Here is a 24,508-nt window from a genome sequence, read left to right on the forward strand (position 1 = left end):
CATTGAATTTTTCCATTGTCCTATTTCTAATTTCATTGATTTCCGTTTTTATATTTATTATTTTCTTCTCCTTCATTTGGGTTTATTTTGTTCTCGTTTTTCCTACTTTCTTTTTCTTTTTTTTGAGACAGAGTCTCGCTGTGTTGCCCAGGCTGGAGTGCAGTGGTGCGATCTCGGCTCACTGCAAGTTTCTCTCCCAGTTTCACGCCATTCTCCTGCCCAAGCCTCCCAACTAGCTGGGACTACAGGTGCCTGCCACCATGCCCAGCTAATTTTTTGTTATTTTTCCTACTTCTTAAAGTAGTAATTGAGATTATAGATTTAAGACTTTTCCTCTGTTATAATCTAGTGCTATAAATTTCCCTCTAAGCACAGCCTTAGCTTTACATATGTTGCATTTTAATTTTCATTCAGTTCTGTGTATTTTTAAAACTCTCCTTGAGACTTCCTCTTTGAACTATGGAAAATATGTTATTTAATTTCCAACTGTTAGAGGATTTTCTTGTTGTTTTTCTGTTATTGATTTCCTGTTTGATTCTAATACAATCAGAGAACACACTCTGTACAGTATCAGTTGTGTTAAATTTGTTGAGGTTTGTTTTGTGACCCAGGGGATTTATTTCTGTGACTGCTTCACGGACGTTAAAAAAATGTATATTATGCTGGTGTTGAGTGGGCTGTTCTATAAATGTCAATTAGATCCACTTAGTGGATTATGTTATTTAGTTGTTCTCTATGTTTGCTAATAATCTGTCTAGTAGTCCTACCAATTGCTGATGGTCCCCAACTATAACTGTGGGTTTTTCTATTTCTTTTTTGAGCTCCATCCATTTTTGTTTTATGTAGTTTGAAGCTCTTGTTTGGTGTATACATATTTTAAGATTGTTAGATCTGTTAGATTGATTCTTTTCTCATTAAATTTCATTGTTTGCCCCTGGTAATTTTGTTTGTTTGTTAGTTTGAAGGTCGCTTTGTCTTCCTGCCATTCCTGCTATTTAAAAAGAAATTAATGTTAGCATGATATATCTTTTTCCATCTCTTAACTTTTAACCTGTGTTAAAAATTTTAAGCTATGTTTGAAATGAGCTTTTTGCTAGACAGCATAAAGTTAGATCATGTTTTTTTGATCCAGTATGCCAATCTTTCAATGGTGTATTTAGAGATTACTTCCATTTAAAACTATTATTGATATGTTAGAACTTAAGCCTGCTACTTTCTTATTTGTTTTCTGTTTGTCTCCTCTGTTTTGTTTTTTGTTCCTGTGTTTCTCTTTTCTTGCCTTCCTGATGATTACTTGAAGGATTTAATTTTGTAGGATTTAATCTTACTTATCCTGTTTTTGAGTATATATGTTTATGTAGTTTTCTTAGTGGTTGTTTTGGGTATTACAATGTATACATGTGACTAATCACCTCCTGACATAGACATTTTATTGCTTCTACTGGAAGGCTTCTATTGAAGCCTTATTTCCATTAGCTCCCTTTATCATCCTTTTTTTTTTTTTTTTTTTTTTTTAAGATGGAGTCTTGCTCTGTCACCCAGGCTGGAGTGCAATGGCAAGGTCTCAGCTCACTGCAACCTCTGCCTCCCAGGTTTAAGCGATTCTGCTCCCTCAGCCTCGCAAGTAGCTGAGACTACAGGTGCATGCCACCACACCCAGCTAATTTTGGTATTTTTCGTAGAAAATATTTCACTATGTTGGCCAGGCTAGTCTTGAGCTCCTGACTTCGTGATCCACCTGCCTCTGCCTCTCAAAGTGCTGGGATTACAGGCGTGAAGCAACACGCCCAGCCTCATCCTCTTTTAAAATATAATTGTTTCCAGTGTTCCCTCTGTGTAGACTGAGAACTGGCACAAACCATGTTATAATTTTTGCTTCAACCATCAACTATGCTTTAAGAAACTCACAAAGACAGGACAGTGTGTTATGCTCATTTCTTTTTTTGCCTATTCTATGTTCTTTCCTTTCTGAAGTTCCAGGTCTTCTCCCATAATTCCTTTCTTCCTGTTGGAGGGTTGCCTTGGCCACTCTTTTGAGAGTAAGTCTTCTCACCACAAATTCCTTTAGTTTTCCTTCATCTGAGATAATGTTGATTTCCCCTTCATCAATGACGATTCGTTTCACTGTATATTGAATTCAAAACTGAATGTTCTTTTTACAGCACTTGAAAAATGTACCACTTTCTTCTGACCTTTGTGGTTTCAGATGAGAAAAGCTGTCATTTGAATGGCTGGTCCTCGGTAGGTAATGCCTTGTTTCTCTCTGGTTGCTTTTAAGATGTTTTTCTGGCCGGATGTGGTGGCTCACCCCTGTAATCCCAGCAGTTTGGGAGGCCGAGGAGAGTGGATCATGAGGTCAGGAGTTCAAGACCAGCCTGGCCAAGATGATGAAACCCCATCTCTACTAAAAGTACAAAAATCAGCCAGGTTATCTCAACTACTTGGGAGGCTGAGGCAGGAGAATCGCTTGAACTCCAGGGGGCGGAGGTTACAGTGAGCCAATTTCACACCACTCCACTCCAGCCTGAGCAGCAAAGTGACACTGTGTCTTAAAAAAAAAAAAAAAAAAAAGAATTAAATATTTTTTTTCTTTGATTTTAATTTTCAGAAACTTAATTGTGATGTATTTTGGCAAGAATTCCTTTGGGTTTATCTTATTTAGAGTTCATTCAGCTTTTTGAATCTATGGTCTATGTCTTTTTCCAGATTTTGGGAGAATTCAGCCACTGTTTGTTGAGTACCTGTTTCAGTCCTTCCCCCTTTCTCCTCCGCTTTAAATGTCCCTGAGGCTGTGATCATTTTTTTCGGTCTGTTTTCCCTCTCGTATTCAGAAATCATTGGCTTGTCCTTAAGGTCACTGATTCTGTCTTCTATGCCCTCCATTCTGCTGTCAAATCCATTCATTCAGTTTTGTTTCCATCATCATGCTTTTCAATTCTATGATTTCTGTTTGCTTCTTTTTTATAATGTCTTTTTTGAAGCTTTGTATTTTTTCATTTGTTTCAAGGGTATTGATAATTACTTATTGAAGCGGTTTTCTCGTGGCTGCTTCAAAATCTTTGTTGGGTTGTTCTGTCTGGTTCTTCTCAGTGTTGGGATCAATGGATTATTTTCTCTCATTCACGTTGTGATTTTGATGATTCTGGGTGTGACGAGTGATTTTTAGTTATAGTGTAGACATTCTGGATCTTATGTTAAAAGACTCTTGACCCTATTTAGATCTTATATTATAGCAAGCATTTACCCTATTTAGATTTAGCATGTAGCTCTAGTCTATTTTGTTGGCTACAATTCCAGTGACAGTTTAGTTTTCTGAGCATTTGCAATGCTATCCTGGTTGGCTTCTTTCTTCTGCTTGGGCCTTCTTTTGATCTCTGTTGGTGATGTCAGCAGGTCAGCAGGGAATCTTGACCCAGAAGATAGAGAGTACTTTCCCTGGCCTGTTCTCCAACTACCCAGTGCTAGTGGGCTTCCCACTCTATCTGTCTCTACCACTGCCACACTTGATCTCTTGACCTCGTGATCCACCCGCCTTGGCCTCCCAAAGTGCTGGGATTACAGGCATGAGCCACCACACCCGGCTGACTTTTTTTTAAGATCCAAGCTATACATGTACAGATTGGTTACATGTTGCATGATGCTGAGGTTTGGGCTTCTACTGATTCTGTTGCCCAAGTAGCGAACATGGTACCCAATAGGTAGTTTTCAACCCTTGCTCCCCTCCCCCAAATGTTTATTATTCTCATGATTGTGCCTGTGTGTACCTAATGTTTAGCTCCCACTTATAAGTGAGAACATGAAATACTCAGTTTTCTGTTTCTGCATTAATTCACTTAGGATCATGGCGTCTAGCTCCATCCATGTACTGCAAAGGATTTGATTTTGTTCTTTTTTATGGCTGCATAGTTCTCCATGGCGTTTATGTACCACATTTTCTTTATCCATTCCACCACTGGTGGGCACCTAGGTTGATTTCATGTCTTTGCTCTTGTGAATAGCACTACACAGAAGTGCAGGTGCCTTTTTGATATAATAATTTATTTTCCTTTGGGTAGATAACCTGCAGTGAGATACCTGGGTCAAATGGTGGTTCTAGTTTTAGTTGTTTGAGAAATCTCCAAACTGCTCTGTATGGGGGCTGAACTCATTTGCGTTCTCACCACAGTGTGTAAGAGCTCCCTTTTCTCCACGGCCCCACCAACAAGTGTTATTCCTGGCTGCTTTAGGAACAGCCGTCCTGACTGGTGCATCTCTCTGCTGTCTTGGTGTTGGCCTCTGTTGATTGCCTTCTGTCATCCAAATAGAGATTTTTCTGCTTCTTAATATGCGGAGTAATTTTCTATTTATTCTGCACAGTGTGGGTGTTACATTATGGGGCTCGGGACCTTATATTTAAATATTGAGACTTAGTGGGCCTCTTCTGACCCTGCTCTGAGGAGAGGGGAGCACCGCCTCGTTACTGCCAGGTGGGGCTAGAAGTGCAGGTTCCCCACTGATGAAATAGAAGTTGTCACTTGAAGAGGAAAAAGGACTCCATCCATTTGATATGACAGCAAGGAATACTGACCATCAGGATCCAAACATTGAGATCCTTCTGTACATCAGAACTTGCACCTAAACATTGTATGGACTACAAAGAAGTGATTGCCATGGCCCCTTCTGGAGCTGATGGTTTGTTGGAATTCCTGACAGAATGACCTGCAATTTATATGTATACAAAAGGAAGCCCAACGTTTTTCCAAACATTTTTAAATTGTGAAGATAATTTAACTGCTTTATGTGGCAATTAGAGGAGAGGAACAATTTTGACTATAACAAAAACACTGGCCAGGCATGGTGGCTCATGCCTGTAATCCCAGCACTTTGCGGGGCCAAGGTGGGTGGATCACTTGAGGCCAAGATTTGAGACCAGCCTGGCCAACATGGCGAAACCCTGTCTCTACTAAAAATACAAACATTAGCCAGGTGTGGTGGCACTTGCCTGTAATTCCAGCTACTGGGGAGGCTGAGGCATGAGAATCGCTTGAACGTGGGAGGCAGAGGTTGCAGTGAGCTGAGATCACGCCACTGCACTCCAGCCTAGGCAACAGAGCAAGACTCTGTCTCAAACAAATAAAAAATTTTATTTATTGTTTCTTTATTTCAATGTTTTTTTTTGTTTGTTTGTTTTTGTTTTGAGATGGAGTCTCGCTCTGTCGCCCAGGCTGGAGTGCAGTGGCCGGATCTCAGCTCACTGCAAGCTCCGCCTCCAGGTTTTACGCCATTCTCCTGCCTCAGCCTCCCGAGTAGCTGGGACTACAGGCGCCCGCCACCTCGCCCGGCTAGTTTGTTTGTTTTGTTTTTTTTTTGTATTTTTTAGTAGAGACGGGGTTTTACCATGTTGGCCAGGATGGTCTCGATCTCCTGACCTCGTGATCCCCCCATCTCAGCCTCCCAAAGTGCTGGGATTACAGGCTTGAGTCACCACGCCTGGCCTATTTCAATGTTTTTTAATATTGCTGTAAATGCTCTTTAATTACAGAATACACAAAATTATCTATCACACATTCTATATTTTCTTTTCTAAGTAACCCTTATAAATTAAGATTTTAATGGCTGTTTAATTTTCCATTTTGTGTATATAGTTTAATTTGCTGAATCATTTTCCTAGTGTTGAGCACAAGTCATTTATCCTTTTTTTTTTTTCTTGCAAAGAACACTTCAATGAACATGTCACATTGCTGAATCTTTGCTTAAGTTAGAATCTCCCAAGTGAGATTACCTGGTCAGTGTATGACCTTTTAATGACTATCATAATTTAGCATTCATTAGTACATCTTCCCTGCAGGAACTCTTACTGTGGATTTCTCATGGTGACTCTCTATTTCCCTCAGTTTTTCAATATTTATTAATTGGAATTTTTCTGCAAGGAATAGTTTTCTTTTCTCCCCCATTTTGCGTTTAGAGCAGCACCCCCTTATCCACTGTTTTATTTTCTGCAGTTTCAGTCCCCCAAGGTCAACCCTGGTCCTAAAACAGATGAGTATAATACAGTAAGATATTTTGAGAGGGAGAGAAAGAGACCACAGTCACATAATTGTTATTACAGTATATTATAATTACTCTTTATCACTAGTTATTTTATTAATGTCTTACTGTACCTAATCTATAAATGAAACTTTATCATAGGTATATATGTATGTACAGGAAATATAGTGTATATAGGATTCAATATTATCTGCAGTTTCAGGCACTCACTGGGGGTCTTGGAACACATCCCCCACAGATAAGGGGGGACTACTGTATTCAGTCACTTATTTGTATCAGTATGGGTTTATAGACAATTACTTTATTCTTTGGATTATAATCCAATCCTATGGTTATTTATGCTGTTACCCAGACTGTTCACTTACTAGCTGTCAAGAGCTCTTTTCAGTTGGCTTCTGTGCCCTTCAGGAGCTCCCATCCTTATTTTTAGTTCTTGAACACTTCTGTATTTTTTGGCACCACACTGTGCTCCAGGTTCACCTTCTGTTTGCCCTTGCCCAGTCCTGGCATCAGCCACTTCTTCCAGGAGAACCTGGGTTCTTTTATAGAATGGTATTTAGAAACCAAGATTTGGGTTTGAAGTGTGTTCATAGCCACTGTGGTGACACTGATTTTAGCTCTCCCAGCAGACAGGGCAGATAAACATATGTTGCATATATTAATCCATATATATACACATATTTATGTTTCATTATCTGCCTATTGGTCTGTGTGTGTGAAAGCATTTGTGCATGGATTCGTATACAAATATAAAAATGTATGTACTTTTAAGTGTGAGTTACCTGATATCTGTTATCTCCAACTCCAACCTGCACCACAGGATTCATTCTAGCCTTAAGTCTTTATTTGTAACTTCTTTTTCTGATGGTAAGAAACCTGGTTCTCATGATCCACAAGGTATTTAGAGACCAGACTGGCCAACATGGCAAAACAGCCCTGGTAAACATGTAAAATAGTTTCAGATTGCTAACCTAGAACTCGGTGAGAAATGTAGCAACTCAAGTACTGTGTTTGTATAAAGTCCTTTTTGTCTTTAGCCTCTCAGTATCCGATCGACACATCATTCTCTGAAGTCACTTAGGTCAGCTCCTTTATTTCCTACCCCTGTCAGCATGGCTACATCATTAATTTGGAGTACAGCTGGAGTCATTTGTCACAGTCTATAGTCCATCTTGGGTTCCCCCAGTGTTCTGGTGTGGGTGTGGGTATGGGTGGGTTTAATTTGTATTCAGAAAAATGTACTCCTGGTGGTGTGTAGTTCAGTAGATTTTGGCAAGTTTATACCACAGAGCAGTTTGATGACTTAAAAATTTCCCTCATGTTGCCCTTTAGTAGTCAAGTCATTCTCCAGTCCCCAGTCCCCAGCCCTTGGAAACCCTTGATCTGTTTACCATCCCTGTAGATTTGCCTTTTCCAAAATGCCATATAAATGGATCATACAATATGCAACCTTTTGAGTTTGGCTTCTTTCACTTAGCAAAATGTACTTATGGTCCTTCCAAGTTACAAAGGCTTGGGAGTCATCTTCATGCCGCGCAGTTGAGACTGTGAGAGTGGGGAGTTGATCAGGGAAGGGCAAGTGAATTGGGAAGAGAAGGAGAACGATGACACCAGCATTCAGGGGAGACCAAGAAATGGAGACACAGAAGCCACCATCCAGGAACTAAAACCAGGGGTAAGAGGTCTGCTGAAACCCCAAGAGGAGCGTGTCGGGAAAGAGATAAACTGGAGTCAAGAAGAATGTTGGTCTGTGTGTTCCCGGTGGCTGCCGTAACAAATTTCCATAAACTCTGACTCCAAACAACACACGTCTATCATCTTACAGTTCTGGGGGTCAGGAAGTCCAGCACGCAGCTCGCTGGGCTGAAATCCAGGCATCGTGGGGCTGGTTCCATCTGGAGGCTCTAGGGAGGATGGGTGCCTTTCCAGCCCCTGGGCATGTTCCTGCCCACATTCCTCGGCTTTCATCCCTTCCTGGAATCTCTCCAGCTTCTGCTCCTATCGTCACATCTTCTACGCCGACTCTCTGGCCTCGGTTTTCCTTTGTAAGGAGCCATCCAGACAATCCAGGATAATTTCATCCTCAAGATCCTTTGCATAATCACATGTGCAAAATCCTTTTTGCCATAAAAGGTAACATTCACAAGTTCTAGGGATTAGGGCATGAATATGTTTGTCGGAGTTGGTGGTGGGGGGTTGGCATTATTCTTCCTACTGTAGTCTGGGAGAAACAATAGGAAAAATCTTAGTGACCTTAGGTTGGGAAAAGTTTAATTCAACACACAAAATTGACCTACAAAAACCAATGAACTGGGCATCATCAAAATAAAAACGTTTTTGGCCGGGCACGGTGGCTCATGCCTGTAATCCCAGCACTTTGGGAGGCTGAGGTGGGCGGATCACGAGGTCAGGAATTTGAGACCAGCCTGGCCAACATAGTGAAACCTTGTCGCTACTAAAAATATAAAAAATTAGCCAGGCATGGTGGCGGGCGCCTGTAATCCCAGCTACTTGGGAGGCTGAGGCAGGAGAATCACTTGAACCTGGGAGGCAGAGTTTGCAGTGAGCTGAGATTGTGCCACTGCACTCCAGCCCGGACGACAGTGTGAGACTCCATCTAAAAAAAAATAAAATAAAAACGTTTTGCTTTTTAAAAGACTTTGGTAATAAAACGAAAAGGCAAGCCATAGACTGGAAGAAACTATTTGGAAAACATATATCTGACAAAAGACTTATATAAGATATACAAAGAAGCCTTAAAACTCAATAGTAAGAACACAACCCAGTTTTTAAAAATGAGCAAAAGACGTGAAGACACATCACCAAAAAAGATGTATAGATGGAAAAGACATGTGAAAAGATGCTCAACATCATATGCCCTGAGGGAAGTGCACATCCAGATCGCAAGGAGATACTGCTTCATAGTCACTAGGAGGGGTAACATGAACAAGGTTGGTGGTACCAGGTGCTGGGGAGGCTCTGGAGCAGCGGGACCTCAGACATTGTGGGGAGTGAGGAAGGGAATGGAGAGCAGGTTCCTGAGCAGTTGAACGCATGCCCCTACCCTGTGTATCTGGTACAGCATCATCCCACTCCTCGGTATGTATCCAGGAGAAATGAAAGCTCATGTCCGTATAAAGACCTGTACATGGATGTTCACTGCAGCTTTCTGTGAGAAGCCGGAAATTGGGAACAACCCAAATGTCCATCAGCAGGTGAAGAGATAACAAATTGCCTTATAGCCGTACTGTGGAACACAGGTCAGCAATAGAAGGAATGGATTCCTGACACACGGAACTACACGGGTGCATTTCAGAATAATCATGCCAAGTGGGAAAGGCCAGATACAAAAAATACATACGGCATAGGTCCATTTATATGAAATTCTAGAAAAGGCAAAAAGCAGATAAAGGTTGCCTGGGGAAGGAGAGGGTGCTGAGGGAGGAGTGAGGAGAGGCAGAAGGGAAAGAGATCAATGGTCATCATATTGATGGTGGTCATGGTTTCACAGATGTGTGTCAAAACTTTACTTGTACGCTTGAAATATATGTGGCTTTTTTATGACAGTTATACATCAGTAAAGTTGTAAAAAAGTAAATAGTAATAAAAACAAAAGAAAACAAAGAACCTTGAATTTGGCAGTGTCATGGGCTCCTCTGCTGGCTGATTCAGGGCTCGGCGGGGTGGCGGCCCGACTGCGGGAGCAGTGTCCAGAACTTCTGATTCCAGAATCACAGCACACTACACATTTCCCAAGAAGCTCCTCACAACAAAAGCTAAACCTATAAGTAAAACATGTCATCCTAAACAAGCTTTAGTTGAGTTCACACACACACAAGTAATTCCCAGCAAGTAATTCCCAGGACAAGAAAAGAAGGGAGAGTTCAAAAAGTATGGAATTCAGTGGGAGGTAGAACCCCAGAGAGAGTGGCAATCACAGAAATGCTCACGAGCCACATGCTGGTTAAAAGTGACTGAGGCCCAACCAAAAAAAGTCCAGGACCAGATGGATTCACAGCTGAATTCTACCAGAGGTACAAGGAGGAGCTGGTACCATTCCTTCTGAAACTATTCCAGTCAATAGAAAAAGAGGGAATCAGCCGGGCGCGGTGGCTCACGCCTGTAATCCCAGCACTTTGGGAGGCCGAGGCGGGTGGATCACAAGGTCAGGAGATCGAGACCACGGTGAAACCCCGTCTCTACTAAAAATACAAAAAATTAGCCGGGCGCGGTTGTGGGCGCCTGTAGTCCCAGCTACTCAGGAGGCTGAGGCAGGAGAATGGCGTGAACCCGGGAGGCGGAGCTTGCAGTGAGCCGAGATCGCGCCACTGCACTCCAGCCTGGGCGACAGAGCGAGACTCCGTCTCAAAAAAAAAAAAAAAAAAAAAGAAAAAGAAAAAGAGGGAATCCTCCCTAACTCATTTTATGAGGCCAACATCATCCTGATACCAAAGCCTGGCAGAGACACAATAAAAAAAGAGAATTTTATACCAACATACCTGATGAACATCAATGCAAAAATCCTCAAAATACTGGCAAACCGGATCCAGCAGCACATCAAAAAGCTTATCCACCATGATCAAGTGGGCTTCATCCCTGGGATGCAAGGCTGGTTCAACATATGCAAATCAATAAACGTAGTCCAACATATAAACAGAACCAAAGACAAAAACCACATGATTATCTCAATAGATGCAGAAAAGGCCTTTGACAAAATTCAACAGCCCTTCATGCTAAAAACTCTCAATAAATTCGGTATTGATGGAACGTATCTCAAAATGATAAGAGCTATTTATGACAACCCACAGCCAATATCATACTGAATGGGCAAAAACTGGAAGCTTTCCCTTTGAAAACTGGCACAAGACAGGGATGCCCTCTCTCACCACTCCTATTCAACATAGTGTTGGAAGTTCTGGCTAGGGCAATCAGGCAAGAGAAAGAAATAAAGGGTATTCAGTTAGGAAAAGAAGAAGTCAAACTGTCCCTGTTTGCAGATGACATGCTTGTATATTTAGAAAACCCCATTGTCTCAGCCCAAAATCTCCTTAAGCTGATAAGCAACTTCAGCAAAGTCTCAGGATACAAAATTAATGTGCAAAAATCACAAGCATTCTTATACACCAGTAACAGACAGAGAGCCAAATCATGAATGAACTTCCATTCACAATTGCTTCAAAGAGAATAAAATACCTAGGAATCCAACTTACAAGAGAAGTAAAGGACCTCTTCAAGGAGAACTACAAACCACTGCTCAATGAAATAAAAGAGGACATAAACAAATGGAAGAACATACCATGCTCGTGGATAGGAAGAATCAATATTGTGAAAATGGCCATACTGCCCAAGGTAATTTATAGATTCAATGCCATCCCCATCAAGCTACCAATATGTTTCTTCACAGAATTGGAAAAAACTGCTTTAAAGTTCATATGGGACCAAAAAAGAGCCCGCATCTCCAAGACAATCCTAAGTCAAAAGAACAAACCTGGAGGCATCATGCTACCTGACTTCAAACTATACTACAAGGCTACAGTAACCAAAACAGCATGGTACTGGTACCAAAACAGAGATATAGACCAATGGAACAGAACAGAGTCCTCAGAAATAATACTACACATCTACAGCCATCTGATCTTTGATAAACCTGAGAAAAACAAGAAATGGGGAAAGGATTCCCTATTTAATAAATGGTGCTGGGAAAATTGGCTAGCCATAAGTAGAAAGCTGAAACTGGATCCTTTCCTTACTCCTTATACGAAAATTAATTCAAGATGGATTAGAGACTTAAATGTTAGACCTAATACCATAAAAACCCTAGAAGAAAACCTAGGTAATACCATTCAGGACATAGGCATGGGCAAGGACTTCATGTCTAAAACACCAAAAGCAATGGCAACAAAAGCCAAAATTGACAAATGGGATCTAATTAAACTCAAGAGCTTCTGCACAGCAAAAGAAACTACCATCAGAGTGAACAGGCAACCTACAGAATGGGAGAAAATTTTTGCAATCTACTCATCAGACAAAGGGCTAATATCCAGAACCTACAAAGAACTCAAACAAATTTACAAGAAAAAAATAACCCCATCGAAAAGTGGGCAAAGGATATGAACAGACATTTCTCAAAAGAAGACATTCATACAGCCAACAGACACATGAAAAAATGCTCATCATCACTGGCCATCAGAGAAATGCAAATCAAAACCACAATGAGATACCATCTCACACCAGTTCGAATGGCGATCATTAAAAAGTCAGGAAACAACAGGTGCTGGAGAGGATGTGGAGAAATAGGAACACTTTTACACTGTTGGTGGGATTGTAAACTAGTTCAACCATTATGGAAAACAGTATGGCGATTCCTCAAGGATCTAGAACTGGAAGTACCATATGACCCAGCCATCCCATTACTGGGTATATACCCAAAGGATTATAAATCATGCTGCTATAAAGCCACATGTACACGTATGTTCATTGTGGCACTATTCACAATAGCAAAGACTTGGTATCAACCCAAATGTCCATCAGTGACAGACTGGATTAAGAAAATGTGGCACATATACACCATGGAATACTATGCAGCCATAAAAAAGGATGAGTTTATGTCCTTTGTAGGGACATGGATGCAGCTGGAAACCATCATTCTCAGCAAACCATGGCAAGAACAGAAAACCAAACACTGCATGTTCTCACTCATAGGTGGGAACTGAACAATGAGAACACTTGGACTCGGGAAGGGGAACGTCACACACCGGGGCCTATTATGGGGAGGGGGAAGGGGGGAGAGATTGCATTGGGAGTTATACCTGATGTAAATGACGAGTTGATGGGTGCTGACGAGTTGATGAGTGCAGCACACCAGCATGGCACAAGTATACATATGTAACAAACCTGCACGTTATGCACATGTACCCTAGAACTTAAAGTATAATTAAAAAAAAAAAAAGTGACTGAGGCTGAGCGCGGTGGCTCACACCTGTCATCCCAGCACTTTGGGAGGCCGAGGCAGCTGGACCACGAGGTCAGGAGATCGAGACCATCCTGTCTAACACGGTGAAACCCCGTCTCTACTAAAAATACAAAAAATTAGCCAGGTGTGATGGCAGGTGCCTATAGTCCCAGCTTCTCGGGAGGCTGAGGCAGGAGAATGGCGTAAGTAAACCCAGGAGGCGGAGTTTGCAGTGAGCCTAGATCACGCCACTGCACTCCAGCCTGGGTAACAAAGAGAGACTCTGTCTCAAAAAAAAAGTGACTGAAAGCAGGGCCTTTGGGGGAGTCGGTGGGGGACTACAGAAGGGATAGCATTAGGAGAAATACCTAATGTAGATGACGGGTTGATGGGTGCAGCAAACCGCCATGGCATGTGTATACCTATGGAACAAAACTGCCCATTCTGCACATGTATCCTCAGAACTTAAGGTATAATAATAAAAAAAGGTGTAATAATAAGAAAGATTGAATTTGGAAAGTCCAGCTATATGTTGGTTATGAAAAGCACACCTAAGGAACATTGAGAGATTGAAAATAAAAGAATGGATAAAATACATGGCTGGCAAAGACTAACCAAAAGAATGCCAGTGTGGGTGTATTAATATCAGAGGATGGCCTTTAAAGGAAAAGTCTTTCTTAGGGATAAGAAAGTAAAAGCCTTTATTACCATTGGTAATAAAGAAGCGACTCACAGGAACGATTCTGAACTTGTTTATGCACCTGCTCACATAAGGCTGAACTGTAACAATTAAAAGAGGAACTTGACAAATCCACTAGGATAGTGGGAGGTTTCCACACACTTCTCCTAATCACAGAGGAAAAACTAGTAAGACTACTGAGGATTTAACCAGTCAACAAGGCTGATCTAATGATCCCTTAACACTGCACCGACCCATTAGAGAATTCACCATCCTTTCCAACAGCCATGGCTCATCTCCAGCGTAGGACCGTGTACTTCAAAAAATCAGTATCACACAGACGACTGTTTGATGACAGTGTCATTACATAGAAATCAGAAACAAAAAGATAACTAACATACTTCTAAGCCACAGGCCAAAGAGGAAATTATAATGAGGTTATTTAAAAAATTAGAATTGTCAAGATAATGGACATACCACCGATTAAACCTAGTGGTTTTTAGAAGGGACACTGTGTCCTCACATACTAATATTCTCTAAAAAGTGAATGAGCCATAAGGAAGTGTGCAGATTAAATGTAAGCCATGTTACTGAGGAGTTTGCAGAGGGCAGAGGAGAGCCCAGGAGAGGCTAGCTCCACTGGAGGTGTCGGCCAATGTCGGGGTAGCGGGCAGGGAAGCGGTGAGGTCAGAAGGAGGAGGTGGGATGTGGGGCCTGCCCGTCAACACCATCCTCCCCTCCTGGTGGGCTGGTAGTCAGCAGTTTACCCCGCTGTGGAACACTCACTGCAGCTGTTTCTTACGGGAGACAGGCTCAACATCTTGCCCTAAAGCCTCATCTAGTTATAGAATAAGACAGTCAGGAAGTGCCAGGCCTGTGGCCAAATGGAGCCTGCCTGCTTCAGACTTTCAAATGTAACCCACTCCCACCCCTGTAAAAACCCTGAGCCTCCACAGAAAGAATACTTGTTTGCTCCAGATTCCAGCCCCAGGCCATTCCCAGGACATAACCCTGGACTTACATCACTTTATGCTGAGAAATTATGTGGGGATCACTCCTGAATCAACTCAGGAAGAAAGTCTGTCTTTATAAGATTAGAATCTAATACTCAGTCAAATCAAATGTGGTTTTTAATGTACTCATTGAATTTCAGTATCTGTACACTTCAATCAATCAAACCTGCTCTTCCAATGCAGCTGTTCAGACTGCACCAGCTCTGTCACCTGGAAGAGTTACCTTAGATTTTTTTCCCCCAAAGGCTTTTGTTTTCATTGAGACTGAGGGAGGCCTCTTGCCAAAATACCTGGAACTCAGACAAAGGCTGAACCCTCCACCCAGCGCAAGACACCAGCCCCTGCCTCACAGGTAGTGTCCTGGGCAGTGATGCTGGGCAAGGAGGGCAGAAACGAGCCGACTGGCATTCTAGTCACCAGGGTCCTGATCGTTAGTCACTTGGGACTTGGGACCTGGGATTCTCTGTGTCTGCGCATGTAAGCAGTGATGCCTACATGAGTCTGGAAGGTGACACCAAGCTATGTCGATGCTGAGGATGGCTCCAGTGTCCCTTAGATGAGTTCTTGGTTTCTTAGCCAGTTTGGTGAGATGAAGGGCCGCGGGTGCCCTGCAGGCCAGGCGTCACTGAGCTGAGCACCCTGCCCAGCCTTAGCAACCTTCTCAGTTCAATGGTTAATGACAGCACCCACTTGCAGTTGCACAGTTCTCTGTGCTTGTCCGGGCATGCTCTGGTCCTCTCCTTGCCATGGGAGGTAGGCATGCTGAAAGCGTCTGGCCTTGCCATACAGTCGGGGCGCCTGGCCCCACGGAGGCAGCGGCCGGAGACAGTTCCTGCAACAGACCCCTGGTTCCTTCACTTCTCTCCTCTGGGACATCCTGTAACCACCACACAGCCCTCCTTCCCAAATGGTTTGATTTTTAATGTTTCCTTTTCTATTCCAAATGCCTTCTGCTTTGCAACTTACTTGGAACTGCAGGATCATGTTATTCCTCATGTCCTACCCTGCCCCTTAAAAGCCTCACTTTGGGTGTGTGTGTGTTTTCCTTCTCTCAGTTAAGAATTAAAAGCCATTTTACTTTGAGAACGCTCTTATGACAAGTCCTGGGAAACCATGCCTGGGAGGGGCCGGTGGGGCGAATGGCTTCTGTACAAAGCTTATGTCAAGTAGCCTTCGTAAGAAATGGGGCTGAGTGCTTGGCCAGCTCTGGGCCTGGGGGAGCTTTGGGGAGTTTGTGCATCGATTGGTGTGCACAGCAGTTGGTCAGAGTTCAAGTCATTGTATGCACTGAGACATGCTACAGCCATGATGCCTAAGGGAAGGAAGCCACACCCAAAAGAACATGCAATAGTCCCCCCTCATCCAAGGTTTCAGTTACCTGAGGTCAACTGTAGTCCGAAAATAGGTGAGTACAGTGCAATAAGATATTTTGAGAGAGAAAGACCACTTCACATAACTTTTGTTACAGTCTATTGTTAGAATTGTTCTATTTTGTTAATTTTTTACTGTGCCTAATTTGTAGCTTATACTTTGTCATAGGTATGCATGTAGAGGAAGAAACAATACAGATAGGGTTCGGTACTGGGGGGAGTGGTTCAGGCATCCGCTGGGGGTCTTGGAACATATCCCCTGTGGATAAGGGTGGCTACTGTGTAATTTGTTTTTCTGAAACTCCAGAAAAGACAAAGCAAGACTGTGTGGCAGAAAGCAGGTCATTGTGAGGAGGTGGAGGGAAGCAGGGATTGACTGGGGAGGGCAGGGGCTTTTTGGGGAAATGGCAACAGTCTAGATTTTTATCATGATGGTAGTTACAGGAATGTACACAGTTTTCAAATCTCATAGATCTGTGCGTTCTAAATGGATGCTTGAAAATGTATATCTCAATAAGTAGTTTAAGAAATGTGTAACGAGAGAGGGAAATACTTGCAGTTCTCTATTTTTCTTCTTGTCTTCAAAGCTTTATAACATCCCAAAATGTGTTTGCAACTTCAATCATTCTCGTTTTTGTTGTTGCCATTCTTTTTGGGTTTTTTTGCTCTAACAAACCAAACTCAGAAAACACTTCTTCAATGCAAGGGCATCGACTTTAAACCAGTTGGTTACAGAAGAACGAACAATGCAAACATATTAATTTGTTTCTTCTTGCTGAAAATGTTAGGCAGAGGTATGCTTTTCGCCATGACTTATGCAACGTATTTATACCTACATAAACCCACATGTGCGTTGGTCCTGTTCTGATTTTTAATGGGGTTGTTTTAAGAATGTGCTGCCTTTTCTCCCTGCTGATTGGGTTTGGCCTCATCACTTGTTTTCCGTGTTGATACAAGGCAACCCTTCATACTTACCTCCTTTCCTAGGGGCACCTGGGGAACTGATGAGCCATTTCTGAGCCTTCCTCCTTCTGGCCAAGGCAGGCACGGTGTAAACATGTGCACAGATGTCCTCAGGCCTTGTCTCTGACTCCTCTCTTCTTGCCCTCCCAGACTCCAGAGCCAGATGCACACCTGCCAGGTGAAGGTGAGATTGAAGATAACCAGCTCCCCACATCCCCTGTGGAACAAGTGGAGCAGGGATGGAGCCGGCAGACAGACCGCGATGATTCTGAAACACTGTCCCAGCAGAGTGAAACTGGATCAGACACAAAAACTGACCCCTTTGAAAGTGCCTCCGACACAGAGTCCTTGTCTGGGGACCTCCCGAGGGGAGTCTTCCACCCTCTGAGAGGTACCCCTGTAGACACAGAAGTGCCTTGGGAATACCCTGATGTCTCAGCAACTGGACCCCCTCAAGAGCAGCATTTGACCAGTGTTCCTGGGCTTCATGCAAAGGAAGAACTCGGTTTGTCCCCTGGCTTAAAGGACGACTCTTGCAAAAATGGGTGGCGAGCCTTTGCCACCGTTGCTGGAGAACAGGAGGCAGGACACCTCTGGGACTGCGCGACGAGCCTGGAGCGAGAGGCTTTGCTGGCAGGGGCTCCCCGACACACAGGGTGCTGCTTACAGAGGGCCACAGACAGCAGCGGTCCGGAGCCAGAACGGGGGGTGGCTATTCAAGACCTCAGAGGGCTCTCCGCTGTCTCTCTTCAGAAATCCAGGTCTGAGGGCTATCTGGGCATCCCAGTGGTCTGGCCCTTCCTTCTCTGGTGCTGTGAACTGGGTCGGAGTTGGCCACATATCCACAACAGGGCCAGGGCACTTGTGCCACTTAGCAGAGACCCAGTGGACAGCACAGCCCCTCTGGGGACCAGGACAAAAAGGGAAAGTACTCTAAGCCTTGCAGGGGACACAGAACTGCTCTGGTCCCAGCCCCACTTGGATGTTCCCTGCCAGCCTCCTTTGAGAACATCTTGCCTTCTACACACCAAGCGTCATCATAGTGCCCCAGAAACTATTGGTGACAAGAATAGGGCATCCCCCATACACGACTGTGGGCACTTGAGGGCACCGGTCAGGGCCCATTCCATAGCAGGGTTTTCCTCAGAGTGCCCCGAGGATCCCATGGGACCGAATGTTGTGAAGTCTGGCACCCCTGTGAAGGAAGGGGAAGAAAATGAACGAGATCCAAGAACACAAAACGCCCTTTCCCCTACACCCACCCCGCTGGCTGGCCCGCTTCCTGCTTTTCAAAGTGGGGCTCCGCATCTGCAGGGTCCCTGCAAGCCCGATGGGTTTCGCTTGCAAAGGGCCTTTCAGGACACTCCTTCTGCAGATCTCCTGGGGGAAAACCAGTTAAGACAGGAATCCAGGTCATGTCTGGTGGCTTCATGCCTCACGTCAGAGTTAGTGAAGCTCAGTGCGGAGGAAGTGCCTGAGCCTGCTGAGTACAAGTCGGAGCAAAGCCCAGAAAGCAGAACCCAGGAACCCCAAGGCACCCAACTCGCACCAAGAGCTGCTGCTGAGAGACAGACACAGAAGCACCTCTGGGGCATTTCTGTCGAGGCAGGAAACCAAACCAGTAATTTCACATCAAAGTATGTGCTCGGCGTGGAAAGCAAGCCACCTACCAGGGCCAAGTTCCCACGGCAGCCTAGCAGTCAGGGGACCCAGGTGTGGAGTGGAGACTCAATGGGCTGCTTGGAAGTGAGTGACAGTTCAGATGCCCCTGAGACCACCCAGAAGTCAAGCGCAATAGACACTTCAAAGGCGGCCGAAGAGGCCATGTTTCTAGACCCCAATTTCAGGGAACAGGCTTTGCAAGGTCTTTCAGAATTCAAGGCAGCCACGGTGTCTCACTGCGGCCCTGGGGCTGAGGAGGGTGAACAGGGGCCTGGGGGTGCCGTGGGCCGGCAGCTGGAGCCCAAAGCAGGCGGTGAGGCCTCCAGGGGCAGGGGCGCCCTCATCATTGTGGCTGTGGAGCAGAAAGGTCTTCAGGCCGCCAGGAGCAATGCGAGGCCTGTTCCAGAAGCACTGCCCCCTCGCTTTCCTGAGGAAAGACCGGAATCTCCCCCGAGCACTGGCGAGACCGCCTGTGAGTCTCCCGCTACGGGGAAAACACCAGCCGGTAAAGAGTGTGAGCTGCTTCAGCCCGTGGCCCAGGCCGCAGAGCTCGGGAGCGTGCTGGTTCCCCGAGCTGCTTTGGTGGAGAAGCCGAGCACAGAGGCGCCCCCGGGAGAGACACTGCGTGGGGAGAGCCAGAGCCCCGGGCCCGGGGAGCGTGGCGCCGGGGAGGCCCCGGAGGGCGGCGCTGCAGCAGCCCCGGGCCAGCGCCCGCGTATCCCTGCCTTGGAGCCGCCCCAGCCGCCACGCGGGCTTCGCAAGGCCGTGCAGGAACCTGGGAAGCGCCCCACGTTTTCCAAGGTGACCTCCTTCAGGAAGGGCAGGCCCTTGGCCGCTGAGAGCCCAGGAGGGGACCCGGCCCCGACCACCGAGGGCCGCGGCGGGGGTCTTTCAGGCCCCGAGGGGCTCCCCCCGGAGAATCCGCCCCGGGCGGCCCGCTGGGACCCGCCGCCTCTGCACCACGGGGACGCCAGCGCCTGGCCCGAGTTTGCCCCGCAGGCTGCAGGCGACGGGACCGCAGGGCCGGCAGGGACTGGGCACATGGGGACCGCAGGGGACCTTGGTAGGCGAGGGCCTTCCTCTGAGAGCTGCAACGCAAAGAGACTCAAAACAACGGAGAAAAAGCTCAGGGCAAGGTTAGCCTTGGCTCATAAGACCTTTTCAAGCTTTTTTGAGTCAATCGTTGTAGAGAAAGAGAACACCCAGGAACGTTCCCCAGGTTCTCCCAAGGGCGAGAAGGAGAAGAGCAGGCTGCGCCAGGGTTCCTGGCGGGCCTTTCTGAAAAGCAAAGACACCGAAAGCCCCAAAAAGCCCGCCCTAGTGAGACCGCTGCTAGGACCCGGAATTCTTTCCCCGGCAGAGACCGACAGCCACTGTGAGGAACGGGCGGGGGACAAAGAGGGCTATGTTTTTAGCGATCACTGGGCACCCCCACTTGCCCCCACACCTTTGCCCCCCAGTTTAGTTTCTCCAGAACGCAGGAGGAAAAGTGAACCGACCATCAAGTGCACAGCCGCCCGGGAAGGCGGTAGGTACCTACCTTCAGGTATCTTTCCTGAAAAGTCCTGGCTGGTGTCCCCCGGCAGCCCTCGGGCCCAGCAGGCTGGCATCGCGCACACCCTGCCTTCCAGCTCTGCCAGCTACCTGGCATATGAAAACCCCGGGACGCCCTGCAGACCCACGAGCCCCAAACCCCTGAGTCCCAGGCCTAATGCTCAGCGGACGGGTCCCCACTACCCCGGGAGGGGTAGCGCCGTCTCCATGGTTTCTCTTGGAAGCTACAGCTACGTGGACAGCAGTTCAGGGGACCCTGAAAGACCCAAGATTCCCAAGGGCCGGACCAGTCTCCTGCTTTCTCTGCAGACGCTAAACCAGGATGAGCAGAAGGAAGAGGGCAGGGAAGGAGGCCCGGGTCCACGCGGCTTGGGCACAGCGCCCTGGCTCAGGGACCTTCCTGGGAATGAGGTGAGTATCTGAATCGCACCAAGCCTTTCCTGAGCTCCTCAGGCAAGAGGAGGAGGGGAGCAGGCGGGAATCGTCCTAAGTGAGGGGAGATTCAAGTAGGAAGGCCAGGCCAAAATTGTCCCCATTACACTCCCAGTCCCCCCAACAGCCCCCTCCCCTAGTGAACACAGCGTGTGACCAGCTTCTTGAACGTTACCAAGCTAACAAGCCGGAATTGGCATTTCATCATTTCATTTTGTGTTTTTCTTTAATTTCAAGCCATTTGAATTTTCTTTTGTATGAACTGCCGGCTCCCTAGGCACTGCCCATTTTCTTTTCTTTCTTTCTTTTCTTTCTTTTTTTTTTTTTGAGACAGAGTCCCGCCCTGTCGCCAAGGCTGGAGTGCAGTCGCTCCATCTCGGCTCACTGTAACCTCTGCCTCCCGGGTTCAAGCAATTCTCTGCCTCAGCCTCAGGAGTAGCTTGGACTACAGGCGCCCGCCACCACGCCCGGCTAATTTTTGTATTTTTAGTAGAGACGGGGTTTCACCATCTTGGCCAGGCTAGTTTTGATCTCCTGACCTTGTGATCCACCCGCCTCATCCGGCACTGACCATTTTCTACTGAATGGTCTGTGTAGGCTTTTGTGTTAAACCTAGTGCTTCTCCACTGTGGCATTTAAAAAAAATTCCCCATGTTGTCTTCTAGTACTTTAATGGCTTGTATTTTATCGTATTTAGAATTTGATCCAGCTGAACTTATTTCGTATAAAGAGACAGGAATTGTTGGTGCTTCTGAAATGTTTAGTGCAGTAAGATGGTCTCTTCCCCAAAGTGACCCCTTCTGTCCGGGATAGGTTAGCAGGGTCAGGCACAGGAAGGAGCAGACAAGGGTGGGATTTCTCATCCCAGCTGCCCTTGGAATGAGGGAGCTTTTCTGGAAATTCCAGAAAGACAGTGCCCTGGAGACTGCGAAAAGTAAAAAGTAAGGCTCCCTTCGCTTCTTTAGACCAAGAGATGTCACGTCTCCTGCGCGGCCAGAGCCGGGGAGCACAAGCGACAGCCGCCCCACGCGGTGGCACGGTGGCCTCTGGGGCGCTCCCCTCTGCCTGCAGGCAGATGTCAGCCACTCATGGGCTGCACGGATGGGAAGCTGACATATGAGGTGCTGGTAGAGCGCCTCCAAGCCAGGCTAAGAGGGGCGGAGCTGGGCGAGAAGGGGTTTCCCAGCAGAGCATCCGACAAAGCTGAGTGGACAGCATACATTCAAATAGGATCACTACCAGCAGGAAACGGCTTCACCTCCTCAGCCTGTTTCTGCATCTGTAGGCTGTTAAACATGAAAGGACTTTTTTGTTTTGTTTTTTTTTGTTTTTTTGGGGGGGTCCTTTTTTCGTTACTGTTACTACTAAAGTTTAAAAACAACGCCAAACAATACAGATGTAGAAAGGAAAAGGCCTCTCCCCAAAACCCGCTAATCCCACTCCATGCAAGGAAACACTGCTGTATACTAAGGTGTCTCATCTTTCATCGTGTTCTCACACAGGGTTTATGGGGCAGTTTGGGGAGGGGGAGTTACACCGCGTGGTCACACATACACATTGCTCTGCGCCTTGCATGCTTGCTTAATACGGCAGGTACAGCGCTCCGGCGCCTCATGTTCGTGGCTGTGTTTGGAAGTTGCATAATAGTTCAGGGTAGGACCATGCTGTATTTCCTTTAACGGTTCTTCTACTGATTGGCGCTGAGGTAATCTGTAGTTTGGGATCTTTATAAATAATGCTGCGGCAGCACCCTTGAGCACGTGTCCTTAGATATGGATGCTTTTATTTCTGTCGGATATAAAAGTGGGATTGCACAAAGGGTAGGGGTATTTTAATAGCTTCCAGATTACTTCTGAAATGACTGGCGATCGACGCTCAACAGCAGTATCTGAGTGCCCATTTTCTCACACCCCTGGAACCTCGTTGCTTATTGCCCTTTTATATTTTCTATCACCTGAAAATACATAGAGAACTTGATTTAAAAGTAAAAAGACATTTTAGTGTTAGGCAACTCAGAGTTAAATCAAGTAGTCAAAAGAAGATTTTACAGTATTTGAATTAACAAGCCTGATTTAATGGTGATATAAGCCAGGCGCGGTGGCTCACGCCTGTAATCTCAGCACTTTGGGAGGCCGAAGTAAGCAGATCACCTGAGGTCAGGAGTTCGAGACCAGCCTGGCCAACATGGTGAAACCCCGTCTCTACTAAAAATACAAAAATTAGCTGTGCCTGGTGGTGGGTGCCTGTAATCCCAGCTACTTGGGAGGCTAAGGCAGGAGAATCACTTGAATCCGGGAGGCAAAGGTTGCAGTGAGCCGTGCCACTGCACTCCAGCCTGGGCAACAAAGCAAGACTCCGTCTCAAAAAAAAAAAAAAAAAAAAGTGATATATACATATATGTCCGTGTGTGTCTATGTATACACACTGTATACACACACATGCACACACATACATGGTGCAGAAGCACATACTGGAAGGCAGATATTCCTGGAAGTGGTCCCTGTGCTCACTTGACATTGTGCATGGGATGGAGCAGGTGCATTGGGCCTCAGGCACACACCTGGACAGCCTGCTTGGTTTGTTGGGGTTTTTTTGTGTGTGTGTGCCTTTCTGTTTGTTTTTTGTTTATTTGGTTTGATTCAGGGTCTTGCTGTGTCTCCCAGGCTGGAATGTGGTGACAAGATCACAGCTCGCTCAGTCTGGATCTCCCAGGCTCAAGCAATCTTCCTGCCTCAGCCTCCCAAGTTGCTGAGCCCCCAGACATGCGCCACCACACCCAGATAATTTTTTAATTTTTTGTAGTGATGGAGTCTCACCTTGTTGCCCTGGTTGCGTTTTAACAAACAGTGATTGAGATGATAAGTAGAAAGTATCCAGCAAAGGGCCAGGCGTGAAGCGGGTGTCCGATAAATTGAGCTCCTATTCCTCTTTCCGTTTCACTCCTTAGTGGAGAAGAGGAAGGCCTAGTACACTGCGCATCAGACCACAGACAGAACAGCAGGTACATAGGGAACGAGAAGGCAAGCAAAGCTGGGAAAGGCTCCCTCTGTCTGGTAGAACCCTGGATGGTGGTGGAATATGAAACTCCCCGTGTAGAAATGACTGCGCCATCTTGTGGGCATTCCTGGGAGAGCAGGATCTGATGATCAGAGTAATTTGCAAGAAATTCAGTCAGTTATTCCCACTTCTTCCCTGCACAATGGTATTAAGGAGCAGCAGGTCTCTTATCCCAATCTTTTAAAACAACCATTCTTAATATTTTGTTGTTTACTTCTAGATTTCTTCCACAAACAAGTTGTATATATTTAACATAGCTGTGATATTATCGTGTATAGAGATCTTAATTTTCTGTGATTTTACATCCTGCAGTTTCTTTAAAGCTTTTCAAGGTCGAGAAATAGAGACGTCTTACAGAACAGCATAATGCATAAACGTGTAGATATATATTGTCAACACACACCGGATGACCTCCACCAGGTCATGAAACACCACATCCCCGCCCCCCCCGGCCCGCTTCCTGCCACCTCCCTTCGCTACCCACTGTGCCCCATCTCAGGGTGTTCACTTGCATTTCATTATCGTGTTACTACTTTATTACCATGGGTGTGGGGGCTTGCCCGTTTCGAGGTTTATATAATCAAAACCTTACACATTCCTTTAAACCTTACTCAGTCTATTTGGTGTCTGCCTTCCCCTGCTCTAATTAAGAATCATCCTGTGCACTGGGTGCGGTGGCTCACGCCTGTCATCCCAGCACTTTGGGAGGCCAAGGCCAGTGGATCACGAGATCAGGAGATCGAGACCATCCTGGCTAACACGGTGAAATCCCATCTCTACTGAAAATACAAAAAATTAG

The 24,508-nt window shown here is 45.8% G+C and overlaps 1 protein-coding gene across 3 annotated transcripts in view; it reads left to right on the forward strand.

Moving 5' to 3' along the window:
* The window catches only part of ARHGEF4 (Rho guanine nucleotide exchange factor 4), a 210,197-nt gene that overhangs the window by 56,861 nt on the left and 128,828 nt on the right, over positions 1–24,508 (forward strand). For 2 of the 3 annotated variants that reach the window (XM_028830589.2, XM_077956712.1), the window contains exon 2: positions 17,155–20,631. The exons of the other annotated variant lie outside the window; for it this stretch is intronic. In XM_028830589.2, the coding sequence (XP_028686422.2) occupies positions 17,155–20,631 (3,477 nt within the window). The remainder of the gene's footprint in view (positions 1–17,154; positions 20,632–24,508) is intronic. 3 annotated transcript variants of the gene reach the window in all.

This window comes from Macaca mulatta, chromosome 12 (genome assembly GCF_049350105.2).
Source record: "Macaca mulatta isolate MMU2019108-1 chromosome 12, T2T-MMU8v2.0, whole genome shotgun sequence".
Taxonomy (NCBI): domain Eukaryota; kingdom Metazoa; phylum Chordata; class Mammalia; order Primates; family Cercopithecidae; genus Macaca; species Macaca mulatta.